Consider the following 19,646-nt stretch of genomic DNA (forward strand, 5'->3'; position numbering starts at 1 on the left):
AAGATAAATTTTGCTAAACCTAATATAAAGGTCCCAAATGTTAACTCAAAAAATTTACATAATTTATCTACTTTCCCTTCTAAAAGTTCTGAATAAAGTATAATTTACTTTGAAATAAGGTTTGGGGAATTTCAACACAATTCATTAAGTAACCATATTTGATCAATTGTCCATTATTTTCCCTTTTAAAATTTTTTCTACTATATTCATAATTGTCCAAACAACTAAAAGTATTTTAAATAATCTAATTCCACTACTGTCTTGCTTCACTGCTTTAGCATGTTATGAAAGTGACCATGGATTCTCACTTTCAAACTCTACAAGGCACTGGCTTAAAAATGTTACCAAACTGGAAAGTCTTTAAGCATAAGCTTGGAGATGTACTGTCTATCTCTGTTCCAAGTACTAATCTCACAAAGTTTAGAATCGCATCATTAGAATCTGGTTACCAGAAAATTATTTTTTCCCTTTATGGTAGCCAAACATTAAGATCCTCTGGGAAGTTATTGAGTCCTCACATCCATGAAATCAAGGGATCTTTTAGTAAGTTTGCTGAGCCATTGCATGGTAAAGAATGATTTTCTGCGGATAGAGAGTAGATGTTTAGCAATTGTTGTTCTGCTATAGAATCTTGTTTAATATTGTTTCACTAAGGCAAACCAAATTTTCTCTTTTTCTCTTATATAGGTGAATGATGATGTTGGCATAGATTGGACTAATGAAAATGACCGTTTATTGGTTTGTCAAATGTGCATAAAGTTGGCTGACATCAATGGACCAGCTAAATGTAAAGAGCTTCATTTACAGTGGACAGATGGTATTGTCAATGAATTTTATGAACAGGTAATTAACCATAATGGATATTACCATTAGCCTCTCTAATATTGAACTTTTGCAATACTTAACAATATCCAATACTTTTGTTAACTGTGCCGTCTTCCCCCTTTCACAGTTTCATCTCTTGTGTATCAATAGCATTGATAATTAACAACTGATTATGAAGGACATGTTTTAAGTATTTATAACAATTTTTTTTTCACTGAATACTTCAATACTTGTGGTTCAAAACCAGAAATTTCTGAAGTTCTTTATGTTCTTATAATTATAGATTAATTTGAGGACTGATAAAGATTTAATTTAATTGAGTTTGACTTCTCTCTTCTTTCTACTTTCTTTTTTTTAATTACTCAATTCCTAGACAAGTTTAAATTTGAAGTAGGTGATACAAAAGGAATTAGACATTATAGGAGACTCTCTGATCATGTTGCTCCTACTGGAGAACCTAGTGTCGTAAAAGAAGCAGCAACACTACAAGCTTTGAGTGAAACCTTTGAGTGAAAGAAGGCAGGAAAGAACCAATCAACCCATCTGGGAAGAAAGTGGAGAAGATGGTCATCAGACACACGTTCACTCAGTCAGCCATGTCTTTAGTTAAGTCTGCAAGTCTTCACAAAGCAGTAGTAATTTAATTTGGTTTAAGCCATAGCTAAATATAACATATGCAGTAGACTACTTTTTATATTCTTCTTCTCCTAGCTAGAAAGCTTTTCTTCTCTTTAAGGATTCCACTCTATTTTCTATTATACCCATGACACAAAAACATTCAAATACAATTTCAGAAATGAATAAAACAGCCATCCAAATAAGTGACCTGCTCTAATTCACCTTCTGTGCCCTCTACCTGTCTGACCAGCTGCATTTCTAGGTCGTCCATTTTCAGCCTCATACAAGCCATTCTGGCTCTTGTTCAACATGTTCATCCTTTTTATTAAACTTTGGAGAAAAATTTCTTTTACTGATCTGTGGATCAGTCCACATGGGTCCAGCCAAGAAAGAGACTGTAGTATATTTCACGGGATTATGCTCCTGCCCCTCAACAAGCCAGCCCACTTTCTCTTTGGGTACCTGAATGCATTCGACTTTTGAACCTGGATAAGGTGACGTCCAAGCCTTGTATCGGAAATTTTCATCAGCACCATTTGAAGCTGATATAATGACTGGGCTTTGATGGAACAAATGTGATTAAAATGAAGTATTGTAGGGCGGCCCTTGCCAGGGAAGCTGCAGAGGACCCGAGGTCACTCGGGACAGGCACGCACTGAGACACACGGTAGCCAGCACCTGAGTCTGGCAGCACGGGACCGTGTTCGCTGGCCTAGGCCTCTCCCGCTGCCAGGGCAGCGCCAGGACGGGCTCTCCAGCCTTGCATCCGGGGTGGACATGCATCTTACACCTGATAGACTGCGGCAGCACCGGTGGAGACCCCCAGGCGATTCTGGGGTCTCCTCGGCAGCACAGTCTTGTGGCCAGGCAAGCGACCAAGAACTACGCCCTTATGGCCACTTCACTCCCCGACCCCTTTCCACTTTCTAGCCCAATTTGGTAAGGATATAGAAATTGTTGTTGCAAAGTCATGGGGTGTGGAGAGATACAGTGTTTTTCCTTGTGCTGAGAGTAGAGCTAACTTACCACTAACTTACTTCTACTAACTTACCACTTTCTCAGAAAAAAAATAATTTTAGAAAAATGTATAACCCTGACCTAGTGTTCTAGTTTGAATCAAAGGGAAGAATATCAGAGTTATTTTACACATGTCTTTTAAAATCAGAAAGGTATCCTATTTCTCAATAATTTATTCAACAGGCATTTATTAAACTAAATGCCTACTATCTTTGAGGCACTGGACTACATGATTGGTATACATAGCCAGTTTTTAAAATCTAATGTTCTTAAAGATCAATGGTTCTCAAAAGTTCAATGGGTCAGTGATTTTATTGAGGAGACAGAAGGTCAGGGTGGAAAGATCAATAGAGTAAGAAGACCTAGTTTAAAATCCTTCCTCAGTCAGTTATGACCTTTGTGGACTTGGATAATTTCTCTCTGGGCATCACTTTCCTTATCTGTAAACTAAGTCAGGGTAGACTAGATGACCTCTGAGCTCCCTTCAAGCTGTAAATCTGTGATCCTGTGATTCTGTAAATAGCCTCTAGTTCTTATCCAAAGTGAATCTACTCCATGTCCTCCCATAAATCTTCCCGCAGGGAGTCAACCCAAAGTACTAGGGACCTAGCTCTTGCTCTCTGGCATGGATGCCAATAAAGCTTGTGAGTTATCCATGACTGACTTCCTTTTTCACTGGACCACTTTCTCTTATAGGCCTACTTTTGTGATGACCTACTTCATGCCACTCTTCTTTAGTGGTAACATGTTGTAGCTTATTTGTGTCCACTGTTGCCCTTTTACATTATCCTTTAGGTGACCCTCATCTTTAATTTTACAAATATTGTAATGTTCCATGACTGACAGTCATACAACCCCAGAGAAAATATATTAATGTTGAAAGTTTGGCCTTTGTTTCAGAGAAGTTTTGGATTTTGAAAAAAGCAAGATGTAGTTTCCCAGAGGCAACACATTCTGTTTTTCTCTTCCTAGTCTGTTTTTGACCCAGTGCAGTATATGACCTAAATGTGTGTTCTAGTATACCAACTCTATGGCTTTTCCATCATGGTTCAGACAACAGACATCCTTCATCCATTTGAATTTCTATTGTGAATAATTATGGATTTAATTCAGAAAGCTCTGATATATGTTCCAGGGCTTGATGTAATCAGCACAATACCATCTAAAAACTGGTATAAACCTCATGATCTGCTGTAGATCTCCCTTAAATTTGTTCCCTGTTCTGGATGTCTCATATGACAGTAGCAGCACTTTTGACTAGCATATGACTCCCTGTTGTGTACCTTGCTTGATAATAATATTGGGTTGGTTAAATAAAGTTATCCCTGTTTCTACATATTTTAAGGAATCCTGTTTAATTTTGACATATGCCTTAAGGGAACTTTGCTGAAAGAAATTCTTCAAGTTAGCATTTTTATTTTACTGCAGCAAATGTTTATTTTGTTTTGTTTTTCTACTCAACAAACAATTAGCGTAATGGGAGTTTGTACTTTTCACTTTTTTTGATCATATTTGTCATGATAAAGATGTCGAAGGTTATTTTTGAAAATCTACTTATTCCCAATCATATATATTCTTTTTTTCCAAATCATTTCTTTATTTTGTTTTCATGTAAAACACATTTACAAATTAGACATATCACCAAAAAGCAAGAAAAACAAAGAAAACAAGGTAATTGTACTTCAATTTCTATTGATTTCATCAGTTCTCTCCATAGAGTAGGACAGCATTTTTTTCATCATGACTCTTTGAAACAGTCTTGGAACATTGTATTGATCATAGCAGCCAAGTCTTTCACAGTTGATCATCATTATAAAATTGCTGTTGCTATATATTATGATCTCCCACTTCTCGCTTCACTTTGTTATCAGTTCGTATAAGTGTTGCCATTTTTTTCTGAAATACCCCTATTAATTTCTGATGGCACAATAGTACTCCATTACAATTATATACAATGCTTGTTTAGCCATCCCCCAATTAATGAACACTTCTTCAATTTTCAAATCTTTGCTAGTACAAAAAAACCCACTTTAACTATTTTTGTACATGTAGGTTCTTTTCCTTTTTCTTTGATCTCTTTGAGATACAGACCTGTAGTCAAAGAGTATGTATATGTTATAGCTTTTTTGGGTCTAGTTCCAAATTGCTCTGCATATTGATTAAACTAGTTCGCAACTCCATCAACAATTCATTAATGTACCGATTTTCCCTCATCCCCTCTAGCATTTGTCATTTCTGATAGTGAGGTGATACCTCAGAGTTCTTTTAATTTGCCTTTTTCTAATCAGTAGTGATTTAGAGCATTTATCATGTGAGTACAGATAGCTTTACTTTCTTCATCTGAAAATGACTTGCTCATATCTTTTGATCATTTATCAGTTGGGGAATAACACTTATTTTTATAAATTTGACTCAGTTCCCTATATATTTTGAGAAATAAAACTTTTAGCAGAAAAAATTACCCTTAATTTTTTAACATTACTTCATTGTTTGTGATTCTTTTAAGCAAAACGTAATTTCCTTGCTTATTTCTTTTTATGTCCATTATTTTATGTCATTTTTTTTGCTTTGTCTCAACCGTAAGTATTAGTACTCCTCTTAGCCCTGTAACTGTGACCAGGTTCCCTTCTCTACAACAGCAACCAGTGTTCTCTGACTTGAAACTGGAACTAGAGTCCCTGCTCCCTTGGGAATGGTCACCATTACTCCTCTTTGCAACTGTGATCCAGAACTGAGTATAGGCAATAGAGTTGCCAGTCATTGCCAGCTGCACCTAGTGCCAGCAAAGTGTCCTCTGTCCTCTGTTTCTGATCAGTCATCCCACCCCTTTCCCCCTTTGGGCTGAGATTTTCCCAAAGCTGCTCCTGCTGCAGCTGCTTTTGCAGTCACTTATAAGACCTATAGATGGTGGTGTTGCCACCCTCTGGGCTAACTCTGACTCTAATGTTACAGATTTCACCTGCTGACCTCCTAAGTTGTTTTAGCCAAAAAAGAGTCTCACTCTGACCTTTTGTTGGCTCCTCCTCTCTAAAATTTGATTATAAAGTTGTTTGGAGAGTTCCTCTGGGTGGCTACCATTAATTCACCATCTGCATTCTACTCCCTATTCATATAACTGTCAATAAAGATATCCTCCATGTGTTTGTAGATTATTTTCATTAAAAATTTCTATTGACATGAGAGAGAGGGCCTATACATAAAAAACCCACCATAATATTTTCTTATTCAACTTTTATTTTCTAAGAATTAGATCTGAGATTTTTCCACACCTTTGGAAGCCTTACTTCTTTTAGGTACTTTGAAATATTTCAGCCTCCTCAGGATTATATTCCAGCCAAAAAGGACAACCTTTGTATCTATCAAGATATTCCATTTGTTCTTCCCATCATGGTTTTATTTAATACATTATCCAGTTCCTAATATAGAATTTTGAGGACCATGGGATTAGAGTTCAGATGCCATTTCTCTGATGTCCATGACAATGAAAATAAATTGTTTAAAAGAAAAAAAAATCTGTATTTTCTCCATTTGTTGTTTTCTATTTATTTTCCTTTCAATTTTATCATTATCCTTTTACAGTGATTTTGCTTATTAGAATCTCCTGCCAAGCTTTCTTGATAATTTTTTCCTCTATGAACTATAACATTTTTTGAGACAATACTGCTCATAATCTTCGAAAAGAATTTACATACTAAACTGGTGTTGTTTTCAAAAGCCACATCTTTCTGCTTAGGAGTGTTATTAAGGTGACATTTTCATCAGTTAAATTTCTTTAGGAAATACTAATAGTCAATTTTGCAGTCTGTTCTTTTATCCTTTACCCATTTTCCACCACAAGCAATCTATTTGAAAGGTTAGGTTAGTCTTCTATAAACTGTACTACATGGTTCCTTCTCATTTTTATCATTTCCTCCAGTTTTATACTGATCTTGTTCTTTGATCTAACAAGTCATTGGATTGACTATACACAGAGCACAGATTTAGAAATGACTCACAGATTGGTAACCAGTTTGCAGTGTTTACCTTCTGGATAATGTATGTGCTTTTGATTTTTCTAATTTCTTACTGCTGATCCATTTTCCAGTTTAGTTTTGGCCATCTTCCCTCATATCCCCCTTCCCTCTGAAGTCACCAAGTACTGATTTTTTTTTTTACCATTTAATTGGAAAGATTATGTCAAGTTCTCTCTACAATTTTTTTTACTTCCTCATCTTCTACAACAAGTGTTGGTATATGAACTGAAATCATCTTCACAGCAGTCTTCTTGCCAATTGTTATTGAGTCCTGAAATATCAAAGGACCAGGTTTTCCCTGAAATTGTTTTTTGTTGCTCTTAGACTATAAATGAAACCAGAGTTCAAAATGAGGTTGCAGCTAATTATTATAGCTCACAAGTTTTCCTTGGAGTTGCAAAAGAATTGGTGGAATTGATTTTTATCATATAACTAAAAACAATCCTCAAATGAAATTATATTTCTAAAGTTTCTAGTACTCATCACTCTTCACCTCTCCTTAGAATTTGAAACTGTTGATAATATTCTCTACTCACATACTCCACTTGTTTATTTATATGATACTGTTCTTTCTTAATTCTCCTCCCTCCTATGTGGCAGTTCCTTCCTAATCACATTTTCTGAATCATTATTCATATCTCTCCCCTCACATCAATCACCTTTGTATGTGAACATACCAAAATTCTGTCTTGAGATTTCTATTTCCTCTCTGTACATTTTCTCAGTGATCTCATCAGATCCCATCGGTTCATCAATCATTTCTAACTAAACAGTTTATAGATCTATATATCCAGCTGCCATCTCTTCTGAACTTCAGATCCACATGAATACTTGGCTATTGCATGTTTACTTCTGAGTGCCCTGTAATCATTCCAAATTTAAAATGTCTAAAATGGAAATTATTGTCTTTCCCTCAAAAGCCTCCATTCCTCCTAAGTTCCCTATTTCTGTAGAGGACATCACCCATTCACTCAGGTTTTCAGCTTCACCAAATTATCTCTTTTCCTTATTGTCATAACAAATCAATTGCCAACCCCTGCTAATTCTGTCTCCACAATATAGGTTACTTGCATCTGCCTCCTCTGCACTTGTGCATTCATCAGTCTAATTCATAAATCCATCACTTACTCCCTGAACTATTATGATTATCTTTTAATTTTTCCCCTGCTTACCATCTCTCCCCTCCCTAAATCTAGGTTCAACACAATTATAAAATTCTGAACTTCCTTGTTTCAATTCTACTTCATATCTGTATTTAATACATGAAATTTGTGCTTTATTCCATTGTGATAAAAATCATTAATATTGGCAGTGATCAAAGATTAGTAGTTGAAATTAAGTACTCTAACATAATGCTTTTGAAAATGGACCAGGTGTAAAAGATAATCTCGGATGACTTAGGTAGATAGTGTTAAAGTATAATTAAAATATTTCTTAACTATTGACTTCATTTTAATGGCCCCTTTTCACTTAACTATTTTCCTATAGAAGATTTATGAGATATTCTAATTTCTAGGGTGATGAAGAGGCCAGCCTTGGGCTTCCCATAAGCCCTTTTATGGACCGTTCTGCTCCTCAGTTGGCAAATCTTCAGGAATCTTTCATCTCTCATATTGTGGGGCCATTGTGCAACAGCTATGACTCTGCAGGACTGATGCCTGGGAAATGGGTGGAAGACAGTGATGAATCAGGAGGAGACACAGATGACCGAGAAGAAATAGAACAGCCAGCAACTGAAGAGGAAACTTGTGAAAATGCCGAATCCTCAGGTAAGTTAGGCATCTGTTCCTATATTTGTGTTTTCCCAAAGATAATCCACACAGCTGGAATCAAAGCATCACCTTCTCAATTGTTAAACATTCTGGCTTAAACATAAGCATCTCTTCTGGGTTTGGTTCCAGATAATCCTACCCAAACAATGATGGCAGATGAGATTTACGTGAATTCTAAAGCATATGTAATATGTTATAATAATAATAGGGAAACTTCTTTACAACATGACTGGTGTGAAAATAGGTTTAAGATGAATGTATATGTAGAGCCTACATCAAATTACATGCCATCTTAGAGTAGGGGAAAGGGAGAGATAGGGAAGAAATTTGGAACTCAAAATCTTATGGAAGTAAATGGTGAAAACTAAAAGTGAAAATATAAATTAAAATTAATAATAATGATGAAATATAAAGGAATAAACATTTATATAGTACCAGTCTGTGCCAAGCCCTTTACAAATATCATCTCATTTGATCCTTACCCTAGAGGGGGATGATATTATTATGCCCATTTTTATACTTGAGGAAACTGAGACAAAAAGAGGTTAAGTGACTTGCTCAGGGTCACAAAACTATAAATGTCTGAGGTCAGATTTAAACTCAGACCTTCCAGAGTCCAGGCCCACTCTTTATCTACTGCCCCACCTAGCTATCTAATAATCAGTCAATCAATAAGCATTTCTTAACACTTCACCATCTGTCAGGCACTGTGCTAAGTGCTGGGGATACAAAGAGGCAAAAGGTAGTCTCTTCCTTTAAAGAGCTCACAGTCTAATGAGGGAAAATACAATGAAACAAATATGTACAATCAAACTATATATCAGATAAACAGAAACTAATAACCCAGGGAAGGCACTAAAATTAAGAAGGATTGGAAAAGGCTTCCTGACTTATTATAATGCCTGTATACTACAGATCATGAACATAAGTATATATTTATAACAGTTAAGGTAGATACGTGGGTACCTGACACAAAACAATAAACTTGAAATACCTTCAGCATCTTTCTTTCACCTAAATAAACCTGCTCTCCAATTCAGAAAGAAATGTTTTCTTATTACTTTTTATCACTTTGGATTTTTATCTTTGTACAATGGTTGTTATTTACATATAAGAACTGGGGTTTATCCCTCAGCATTTCATCTTTCTTAAATGTGAAATTCTGCCCTTTCTGCCTCTAGAAGCTGAAACTTAAAATGTTGGTGAATGAAGAAATAACATTGGGGTCAAAGAGACTTTCATAGTCAAGTCGACATTAATCAGCTGTCTACTTATGTGCCATGTTCCCTTGTGACAGAGCCTTTTCTTATTTTTATTCTCCTTCACCAGGAGATAGACTCCTCCAAGCTTAAGTAAGCATTTACTTGTTCAGTCTAAACTACCATCTTTCATATATTTTCTGGAAGTCAACAGAAAGAATCAGTGAGTGGGATCCCCTTCTGAGAAAATAATATCAGGAGAATATTTTACCTACTCTACCTAAACTCCAAAAGCCAGATTTTCCTATTCTTCCTAAACTTAACCCAGTAAATCATTAGAGCTTACTGTCTCTCCACTGACCTTTTACATGTCCTGATCCTGTGACAAGAGGTCCCTTATGACCTTTTCAGAAAGGAAGAACAAGTGGGGCTAGGTGGTGCAGTGAATAGAGTACTGGCCCTGGAGTCAGGAAGACCTGAGTTCAAATCCAATCTCAGACACTTAACACTTACTAGCCATGTGACCTTGGGCAAGTCAATTAACCCCAATTGCTCTGCCTTCCCCCCTTCAAAAGAAAAAAGAAAGAAAGAAATGAAGAATACTTTGCCTCAGTAGATTTAAAGAAAATATCTATGATTGTAAGTTACAGTTGAGCTGCTGATCTATATCTGGAGAGGCACTTCCCAAACCAATGAAATCATTGATGCAGACTGAAGGAGAGGGAACATCTGGTAGTTGAGAGCATAGCCCTTTGAATCAAAAGACTTGGTTTCAAGATTGCAATTGTCATGTGATGCATATCCACAAGTTTCTTCCCTTCTCCAAGGCTCAGTTTTCTCCTTTATAAAAACAGGAAAATAATTCTTACAGTATTTGCCTCTTAGAGATATTGAATAAAGCACTATATGAATGTGAAAGTTCCTAGCTACTAGCACAGTACATCACAACTAATAGGTGCTTCAGAATTGTTTGTTGAAAGGAATTAATAAACTAGTTAAATATAATCTTTCTACTCGTTCTGCTTCAGAATTTAGTCATAATTCATTCAGGAAATAAGTGCCCTGCCTCATTTTGGTAATCTGGATTTTTTATAGATACCATAACTATTCCCATTCTTATTTGTGTAGAATGCATCTTTGTAGCATTTCATTATATCCAAGAAGACTATTAAAATATTTTATGCAATCTAGCCATGTAGAATTCCAGGGCTGGTATGGATCTTCAAAGACCATGAAACTCAAATTCCTTATTTTATAGATAAAGCAACTGAGACCTCAGGAAGGGAAAATGACTTTGCTAAGGATTCTAAAGTGACTATTGCCCTTTATTTAATTATTTCATTCTTTGTCTTTTTTCAGAATTTGTATTGACTTTAATTAATAATAATTTGATCCAGCCTGCTATTTGGATTCAAGTACAGCTACAAACCTCAAATATGCTCCGGTATCTACTGAGGTTTAAAAATTTTGGATGTTTCCCAGGAAACACAGGATTAATATGCTATTCTGAGGAAAGAGAGGCTTTTAAAAATTCTCATAATTAAATCTGAAAGATTCCTTCAGGGGCCTAAGAACTTTCTAATGAAGCAGTAAGCAGGGTTTAGGCTTGCAACATTGAAAAGCTCTTTGTTCACAGTTCAGAAGCTTCCAGTACTGAATAATTTGGTCCTTTAGACCACCTGCAGATTTAAATCTATGCACACTTTTGGGGTACAAACGTTCTTGTATATCACCTTATTAAGTAAAATTTACAGAGAGGTTTATTGCTGCAGTTTTACATCAATAACAAGGAAGCCATTCCTTTCTAAGTATGCTTCATGAAAAAGAACATTTAAGCTTTGTGTTAATAAATTAATCATCAGAAATCTATTTCCTAAACATTAATACATCAGCCTGATATCTTTAGCAGCAGAATGTTTCCTTAAGTTATGACTGTATGTATGTAGGTGGGGCAAGTAATTTACTTTTATTCATTCTTTAACCAGAAAATGACCTGAATTCAGCTATACTATATTGGTCCAGATATTAGCCACCTCTAAGTATGGACCACAGGATAAAAAAGAAATCACTTTGAAAAGAACACACACACACACACACACATATGGAATAATAGTACTAATTACATTCCTTAGGTATTATTCAAGCCAAATTATGAATGAGGAAGGTAAACATTATTCAGGACAATATATAAGAATTGGGTACTTCTCATAGTATAATACAATTCACTGAAGAAAAGATAGAAGCAGAGGATTCTGATCTGTAAAGGATATTAGAGATCTAGTCCAACTCCTTCATTTCACAAATGAGGAAGCAGGGGTATCCCGAAAAAGGAAGTTACTTAGAAGGTCTCTCTCCTACACAATTCTCTTGTTGTTGTTTTTTTTCCTGTGACGTTCGTATCAATGGTTTCTTAGAAAGATTTAACTGTAGTAATTTATTCTGAATCTCCTCCATGAAAAATTTGCCTTGTATATGATAGAACAATCAAGACATTTGCCCTCAATTGATTGGTTGATTACTGTCAATCAGCAATTATTATGCACTGACTATGTACTAGACGAAGGGTGAGGACCTATGGCCTAGAGGCTATATGTGGCCCTCTAGGCCCTGAAGTGAGACCCTTTGACTGTGATGAGTTTTGCACTAGAGTGGTTGTAGTTTCAGAGGAAAGAGGGAAGCATAACTAAGAGATGTTATGAGTATGGAAACAAGAGGACTGCACAAATGATCGGATATGGGGGTATGACTATGAGGAGTCAAGGATGACACTTAGGTTGTAAACCCAGGAGACTGAGAAGATGGTGACATCAGGAAGGTTGGAAGTTTTGGGAGAGTAGGGTAAGGAAAGAAGGTAATGAATTCAGTTCCAGACATGTTTAGCTTAAAATATCTGAAGGACATCCTCTTTATGAAAACTTGAGAACCCCAATTTCTATTCCGGTCATTCTAGTAACTTTCACTTGTATCATTTGTTATGGTTTCTTCATTAAATAAGAATTTCTTGTCATATTTTTGTAATGTATAAGGCATATGAAGTTCTCATATTTAGAATATGGAATTAGAAAACAGAATCTAAAAGAGGTTATCTCATATTCAGTAGAGTTTCCATATGAGAGTTATAAACTAAAATGTACCAAGGTAACTAAAGTAAGTACTTAGCTGTCAACTGCTATTATGTAAAATTTTCTGGTCAATTTGAAAAGAGTAGCATCCTTGTATAGTTGGAAACCTAAAAAAGACACTTGGTACACACTTTACAATTACCTGTTCAAATGCAATTGGAGTAAAAGATGTAACTGCCTCAGTCAATCACCTTTTAAAGATAATCAGGTTTATAAAACTTAATTGCATTTCCTAATGGGCACATAGAAAATGTCTTCTTTAATATTTCTATACAGAAATTTATAAACTAGTGTTCATAAAATACATAAAATTTCAAATATTCACATACTGGAATTTCATAACTAGATCATGGTCCCCAATTGTAATGTTCTCTCCTATACCTGAAACATGCAAACTTGAGTTAAACATGCAAAAGCACATATAACCAGACAATACTAAAATCTTGTCAGCAAACTAAGTGGAAGATAGAGAATGAATGAATATTGTATTTAATCTTCTCCAAACACAAAATTGGTCTTAATATTTTACAGGACAGCAGAAGTTCAAAAGGAGGAAAATCTACTGCCAAATAACTCAGCACCTCCTTCAAAACCATAAAATGTGGAAGAAAGTCATTGAAGATGAACAACGACTAGGCAGTGGGATGGAAAAGCTCAGTCTAGAAAAATCCACCCTGCATCAATCCTCAGAGCAAATACAGGCAATCCAAGAAGAAGAGGAAGAAAAAAGGAAACCCAAAGGAGAGAACACAACTACAAATTTGACCCAATGACAATTCAACAAGCATTACTTTAAGCCAGATTGACTTGTGCACAGACTCCTTGCAAGCCAGCACAAATTTAGACACAACACTGTAGAAATGTGGGATAACACACCAATGGCTGTTTCACTTGGAATGTTTTTGTCAGGATTTTGTGTTTTGTTTGTGTTTGTGTTTTTTTGGTTTCATTTTTTTTTCAGTGAGGTACATTGCTTAAACTCATATGCTCAGAGAAGCTTTCTCACTGCAACACTGGCTTCCACAATTTGTTTTTTTTTTATTTAAGGAAGAAATATATGCATTGTGTGTATGAACACACACATGCAACACCCAGACACAGACACACATATAATCACACAGAGCCAGAGTTATTGTCTGTACACTTCTGCAACATTCATATAAAATATATAATGGTCACTATTATAGTGCAAGTTATATAAGGGAATTGTGCTACATGACACATTTGTTTGTGCAGTTACACATATGTGTGCATGGGAGTAGGAGCTGGGAAGGGGTGTGCTTGAGTGTGTGTGTAGGGGAGAGAGAGTGATCACTGAGAATTTAGTAGATTAGCTGTAGCACATGATTCAGCACATGTGAACAAACATAAGGCGCCAGTATTAAGAAAGTTACATCTGTAGTGACGGAAAGCAGAATCTGTAATAGATGTTCTCTTTTGAGAGGCAATAAAATTTCCCCTTGCAGTAGAAGGTGCATTCACTGCTGTCTTCTTGCCAGGGCCATGTGACTGGCAATACTGCTCTCGTGCCTTTTAGAGGCATGCAATGACCAACCTCAAACCCATGGGAGCACAGGTGCTTTACACACAGCCAAATGAACATAGGGAAAACAGGGGTGCATGCATGCACTCCATTTACCAAGGATTAAGGTGACAGATGAAGGCAACATAGCATTCTTTATTATTTCAGGAAGGACCTGTGATCAAATCATCTAATCAGGTTACCATTCTAGTCAGATACAAAAGAAGGGTGGAATAGACAATAGGCTAGAGAATAAATTATGTCCTTACAATTATTATCCTCCTAGGATTTCCATATTTCTTGTAAAGGATATACATTTTTAAGTGTACGTTAGAACACAGCTGTAGAAGAATGAAATGTTTCTAACTGGTTACATGATATTCTTGAATTACGATGGAAGTTCTATGTCTTAGTAACTAATAAAGATTGGCTTATTAGAGGGGCCAGTGATAACTGCAACTACCCAGCATCAAAGAGTAGCATTACACCTGCTGTGTGGTATGGGTTACCTAGCTTCAATTTCCAGGCTTTGGGTACACCATTGTGCTATTTTTAACAAAGAAGGAAATTGTGCAGAGATTGGGTCTCTGATACCGAGTTGGTTTTTTTTTTGTTTGTTGTTATTGTTTCCACACTTGTTTATGCTGTGAGCCAAACCCCTTTTTAAAACTGATACTCACTTTCGATATATTTTATTTCATAAAATATTATATTTGTCAATAATTAGTTGTTATGGTGTAAATATAAAGAATTTTTTTGGTCCTGTAGATAGTATACTCTTAAAAAAAACAAAAGGGGAGAAAAGGGACACATTTTATAAAGTTATTTTTTTATCACCAGTTTTATACATTATAGCCATCTCCAACCCCAGCGATAAAGTTGTGCATAGTTAGCATACAGCCCTGTGGCCACATGCTGTTCTTTGTATTCGGATTTAAGATCAAAGATGTGAGAAGTTTATGCCAGCTATACTGATATTCATTGAAAATTTGCCAGTGATTTTTGCCCACTAAAAGAATTAGCTTTCAACATTTTCTAAGGCAGAAGACAATTAGGCATTAGTCAAATCATCTAAAGGGTAATTTTACTAAGTCCCTGTCTTCTATCATTTTTTTTGTTTATCACATAATACTTTCTGTGGACCTGCTGACAATGCAAAAAAGAAAATAGAATTTGTTTTCTTATAAATACATTTATTTGTCTCTTCTTTTCCCATTATTCATAGAAGCAAATATTTGCATAAAATACCTTTGTTTTCATAAACAAATGTTTTCTCCTCAATCAATGATTTTACGATAATCTATGGTGTAAATAGGCAATGAAATAAATAGCAGAAAATACTGTTTCTATACTATTCTCAAATTATGAGAATGGGAATGGAAGAAAACAGATGTGAAGCAAATTTTTATCTAAAGTACGAGAATAGATTTCAAGTATAATTCAGTATTTTATTTTTTAAAATTATGAATATGTCTTTACTATTTAAGTGTACTGTTTTGGTTCTCCTTGACATGATGGCCAAAAGGCTTTATTTTTCCACAAATTATTCTGAATCCAAAATCTTCTTACAGGGACTTGAATCATTTAACTGTGCAGGTAGATTTTTTTTGATGTCATTTCCCAGCCATTGCTTTTGATACTCTACTAAAATTGTCTTTTTTTTAGTCTGTTTCCCAAATTGAAAATAAAGTGAACAGATATAGTCTAGGAAGGTAGTACATTGGGTAAGTGGGCAGGGAGATGGTCTTACCAAAAGTATATAGTTGCTTCTTAATACAAGTTAGAACTATCAGGTTATGGATGGCCAAGCACTGGTTTTCATCTTTCAATGCCTATGTACTTAAGAGGTTCATTAATCATGGGAAAGTATCATGATAAATAGGGATGAAAATAATCCTTCCCCAAATTTTATTCTTCAGATCTAAGCAGAGTGATTATATTTAGGAGTTATTTGGAAGGAAAAACAGTTTAACAAAGGAAGAAGTTGGTTGGGAAATATAGTGTGCACCAATATTTCCATGATGGTTTTCAGACTAATGCAATAAATTCCAAATATGGTTCTAGGGATATTGTCTAATATTTACTTTTGGTGATAATGCAATACTAATGTGTATTTACATTTCCCTGAGCTATTTCCTATGGCGCCAGTATATCTATTGCAATTGATTCTGTTTTCATAGGGTATATTTGTAGGTATGGTTAGACAAACTCAGGTCTTATTAATGAAGGGATTTCTAATCAGCTTAATAAAAAAGCTCATTCTATATATCAACTCTAAAAAGAGAATCAGATTAACTTGGTAATAATTGATTTCTTTAAACTGAGTTAAAAAAATCACTTCCAGGGTGCTATTAGGACCTCTTTTCAAATCACTATCTACTGTAACTGATCTAACTGAACGAGGACTTTTAGAACCTTTAGAAAGTGGTTTCTACCATGAAACAATTATAAGAATCTCCCATAACTAGAACTTTATCTGTAAACAATATTTTTGTTTATTTTTATAATTAATGTGTAAACATGGTTTTGATATGAGTAAAAGATGAAGACATTAGCTTTGTTTTGGAAATTTATATATGTCAGTCTTCATCAGATAAGAGCAAACATCCAATATCAGGCAGCAAAAATTGTATACACTTTTGTGAATGAAGATTGTTTGATTCTTCTTGTTAACTTTAACTTGTTATCCTAGACTTACTCCCCCCCACCCAAGAAGAGCCCAGCAAGTGAAGTCATGTTAAAAAAAAGAGTTGTATTTCATCCACAGTGTTCATATTGAAACCCAGAAATATAAAATGTTGGTTTGAAATTACTATATGTAACATATGCCTTATAATGAATTTTTACTATTTTCCTATATGTCCCCATTGTCTTAGCCTTAAACGTCCATTGCAGTGTAAAATTTGTGCTGGGGGGATGAGACCTAATACTTGTTTAAATAATAATTTAAAAAAAGAAATTTAAAGTATTTTCTAAGTAATAAATTTATACAAATTTTCATTCTAAATAAAAGTTAAGGTTTGAAATGATTAACAAATAGAGACTTTGATTGTTATGTAGTCAACTCTCAATTATCCACATTACTGGATAGAAGTAAATGGTAAAAAAACGTTACATTTGAATTTGGAAAGTGTTTTATGTTTAATTTTAGATATGTATATCCAGTGTTTGCAGTATTCACATTATTTCAAACAATAATGAAAGCAAGCTATAAAATTCTGATTGTCTTTATTTTATATCCTGCCCCTTCTTCAGTTCATTTGCTGATTTCTACTCCATTATGAGAGAGGTTATCATTGATAGAACTGGCTCAAGGAAATAGTTTAAAACATATTTCCGTGAATATGTTAATTTACTTCTAGATTAGAGTAAGGCACTTTTAAAAAATTACAACAAAGTATTTATACAGCATAGATGAAAATATCCATAAGAATTTGAAGGTAGGTGGACACACCTTCAGATAGTTGAGGATTGACTGCATTCTGAAATAAAATTGTGCTTCTTTTATCTATTTTTTCTTAATGAATCTATTACCAACTGGATTCCTTTGCAAATGAGTTCAAGTCACCAGACCTGGACAAACTATTCTCCAGAGTACTAAAGAAGAAGAAGAAGGGGAAAAAAGCAAATGGAATACGGTTTCTGAGCTACAGCCAGTAATTGAACAATCATGGAAAATGGGAGAAGTGCCACACACTGTAGGACAAATGTTATTCTACCTTTTAAAAAGAGGGGAAAGAGTGGAGTCTACAAACTATAAGCCCAACTTTGAATCCTGGCAAAATTCTAGATGCATTTTTAAAGGAATGATCAGTGAACATCTAGTAAAGGAAGATGATTACAAAGAACCAGCCCCCCATGGCTCCATCAAAAAGAGATCATAATAGATCAATCTCATTTCCTTTTTTTTTAACTGTTTGCTAGACTTGTAGATGATGGAAATAGAGAGATAGTTATTCTTGATATCAAAACAATTGGCAAAGGGTCACTTGCTCATCTTGTGAACAAGATAAAAATACTTGGGATTAGATTAGGTTGATAAGAAGAGAACTGGGTTACACAGTAGTCATCAATAGTGCAGTATCATATTAGAAGTTTCTTGTGAAGCTTGCCAGGTATTCAAATGCTTTTACTTTTTTTTTTTAATAGACGAAACCCTCGTCAAATTTATAGACAGCTAAAATCCTAACATGTCAGATGACAGGACCCCAGATGATCCCAATAGTTTAGATTGTTGGATCAAATTTAATAAAATGACATTTAATTAGTTTAATGTTTTATACTTAACCTCAAAAAATAAATGTCACAAATATAAACTGTGGGAGCCATGGCAAGTAAGGAACGCATATGAAAAAATTCTGGATGTTTTAGTTGACTGGAATCTTAATAACAAAAGTGTAATTTGGCAACTAAAATAATATTTGTGTTGAGAAAGTGCCCGGGGCTAGGGATGTTACCTTATATACCTGCACATTGCCCTGGTCAAATTGTATCTGGGGTATTATATTTAATTCTAAGTTCTACATCTCAAAAAGGACAATGAAAAATGACCCAGAGAGGGGAAACAAAGATAATGAAAGGATGAAAGATCATATTATTTGAAGGAAATAGAAGAAGAGAAGGCTTGGGGTGGAGTGAAGAGGTGATGTTAATGCCGTCATGAAGGGCTCTAATATGGAAGAAGAATTGTTTTGTTTTGTTTTGTTTTGTTTTGTTTTTTGGCTTGGCTCTAGAGAACAAAGCTAGGATCAATGAATAGAAGTTGCAAATTCAAACTTCATGTAGGGAAAACTTGCTGAAAAATACAGCTATTCAAAGGTAGAAAGTCATGAGTTAGACAATACTGAGCTCCCCCCTTGCTAGAGATCTTGGCTATGTCACAGACTGGATTCTTATTTAAGCATGGGTTAGGTTAGAAGAATCCAAGCATCCCTACCAACACTAGTATAATGAGATTTTGATACCTTTTTATTAATTCTTTGAACCACTCTTTATTTTTGTTCTGCTGAAATAATCACCTGGTTTTTGTCTTGGGGGTGGGGGCAGGGCAGCTTTTAAGCATCTTTTTTCTCCTGATAACATTTTGATCATTGTCTTTTTAAATGAAGTTTGTTGGTAATTATAGGGATTTGTTGTCAGTCTTGGGTCACCTAAATCTCACATTCTTTTCCAGTTTGCAGCTATGAAAGCGCTATTAGTCTTGGGTAATTCTTTTTCTAGTCTAGGAGAGAAGTAACCATAACTTTTAGAGTTTAAAACTACAGCAATGATCTCTTTGGCATCCAAAGTGTCCACAAGTGATATCACAGGATTTTAAAAAGGAATTATTCCAATTGTAGTTGCTATGTTCAAACTTTTTTTACTTCCAAAGAATCAACTCAGACTTCTAAATTTCGGAGACTTTCATAAGTGAAAGTTGCTTTGCTTAAAGGACTTAAAAGTGAAATATGCATGAGAAATTTTGCATTAATAATTTCAATTAATATGCAGTAGCATTTTCTAGTCTATACTTGGATCATTTTATTTGATGTGCCTAATTGCACACAATTTGTGGTGGT

General features: G+C 34.9%; 1 protein-coding gene across 1 annotated transcript in view; it reads left to right on the forward strand.

Annotated features, from left to right (window-relative positions):
• PDE3A (phosphodiesterase 3A) overlaps window positions 1-19,061 on the forward strand; it is a 359,573-nt gene extending 340,512 nt beyond the window's left edge. The window contains exons 14-16 of the mRNA XM_069106191.1: window positions 688-843; window positions 7,990-8,242; window positions 13,098-19,061. Coding sequence (XP_068962292.1) covers window positions 688-843; window positions 7,990-8,242; window positions 13,098-13,339 — 651 coding nt within the window. The 3' untranslated portion in view covers window positions 13,340-19,061. The remainder of the gene's footprint in view (window positions 1-687; window positions 844-7,989; window positions 8,243-13,097) is intronic.
• Window positions 19,062-19,646: the final 585 nt, after the last annotated feature.

Source organism: Petaurus breviceps, unplaced genomic scaffold, assembly GCF_028583685.1.
Source record: "Petaurus breviceps papuanus isolate PSGF00001 unplaced genomic scaffold, PetGlider_PUasm1.0 78, whole genome shotgun sequence".
Lineage (NCBI taxonomy): Eukaryota > Metazoa > Chordata > Mammalia > Diprotodontia > Petauridae > Petaurus > Petaurus breviceps.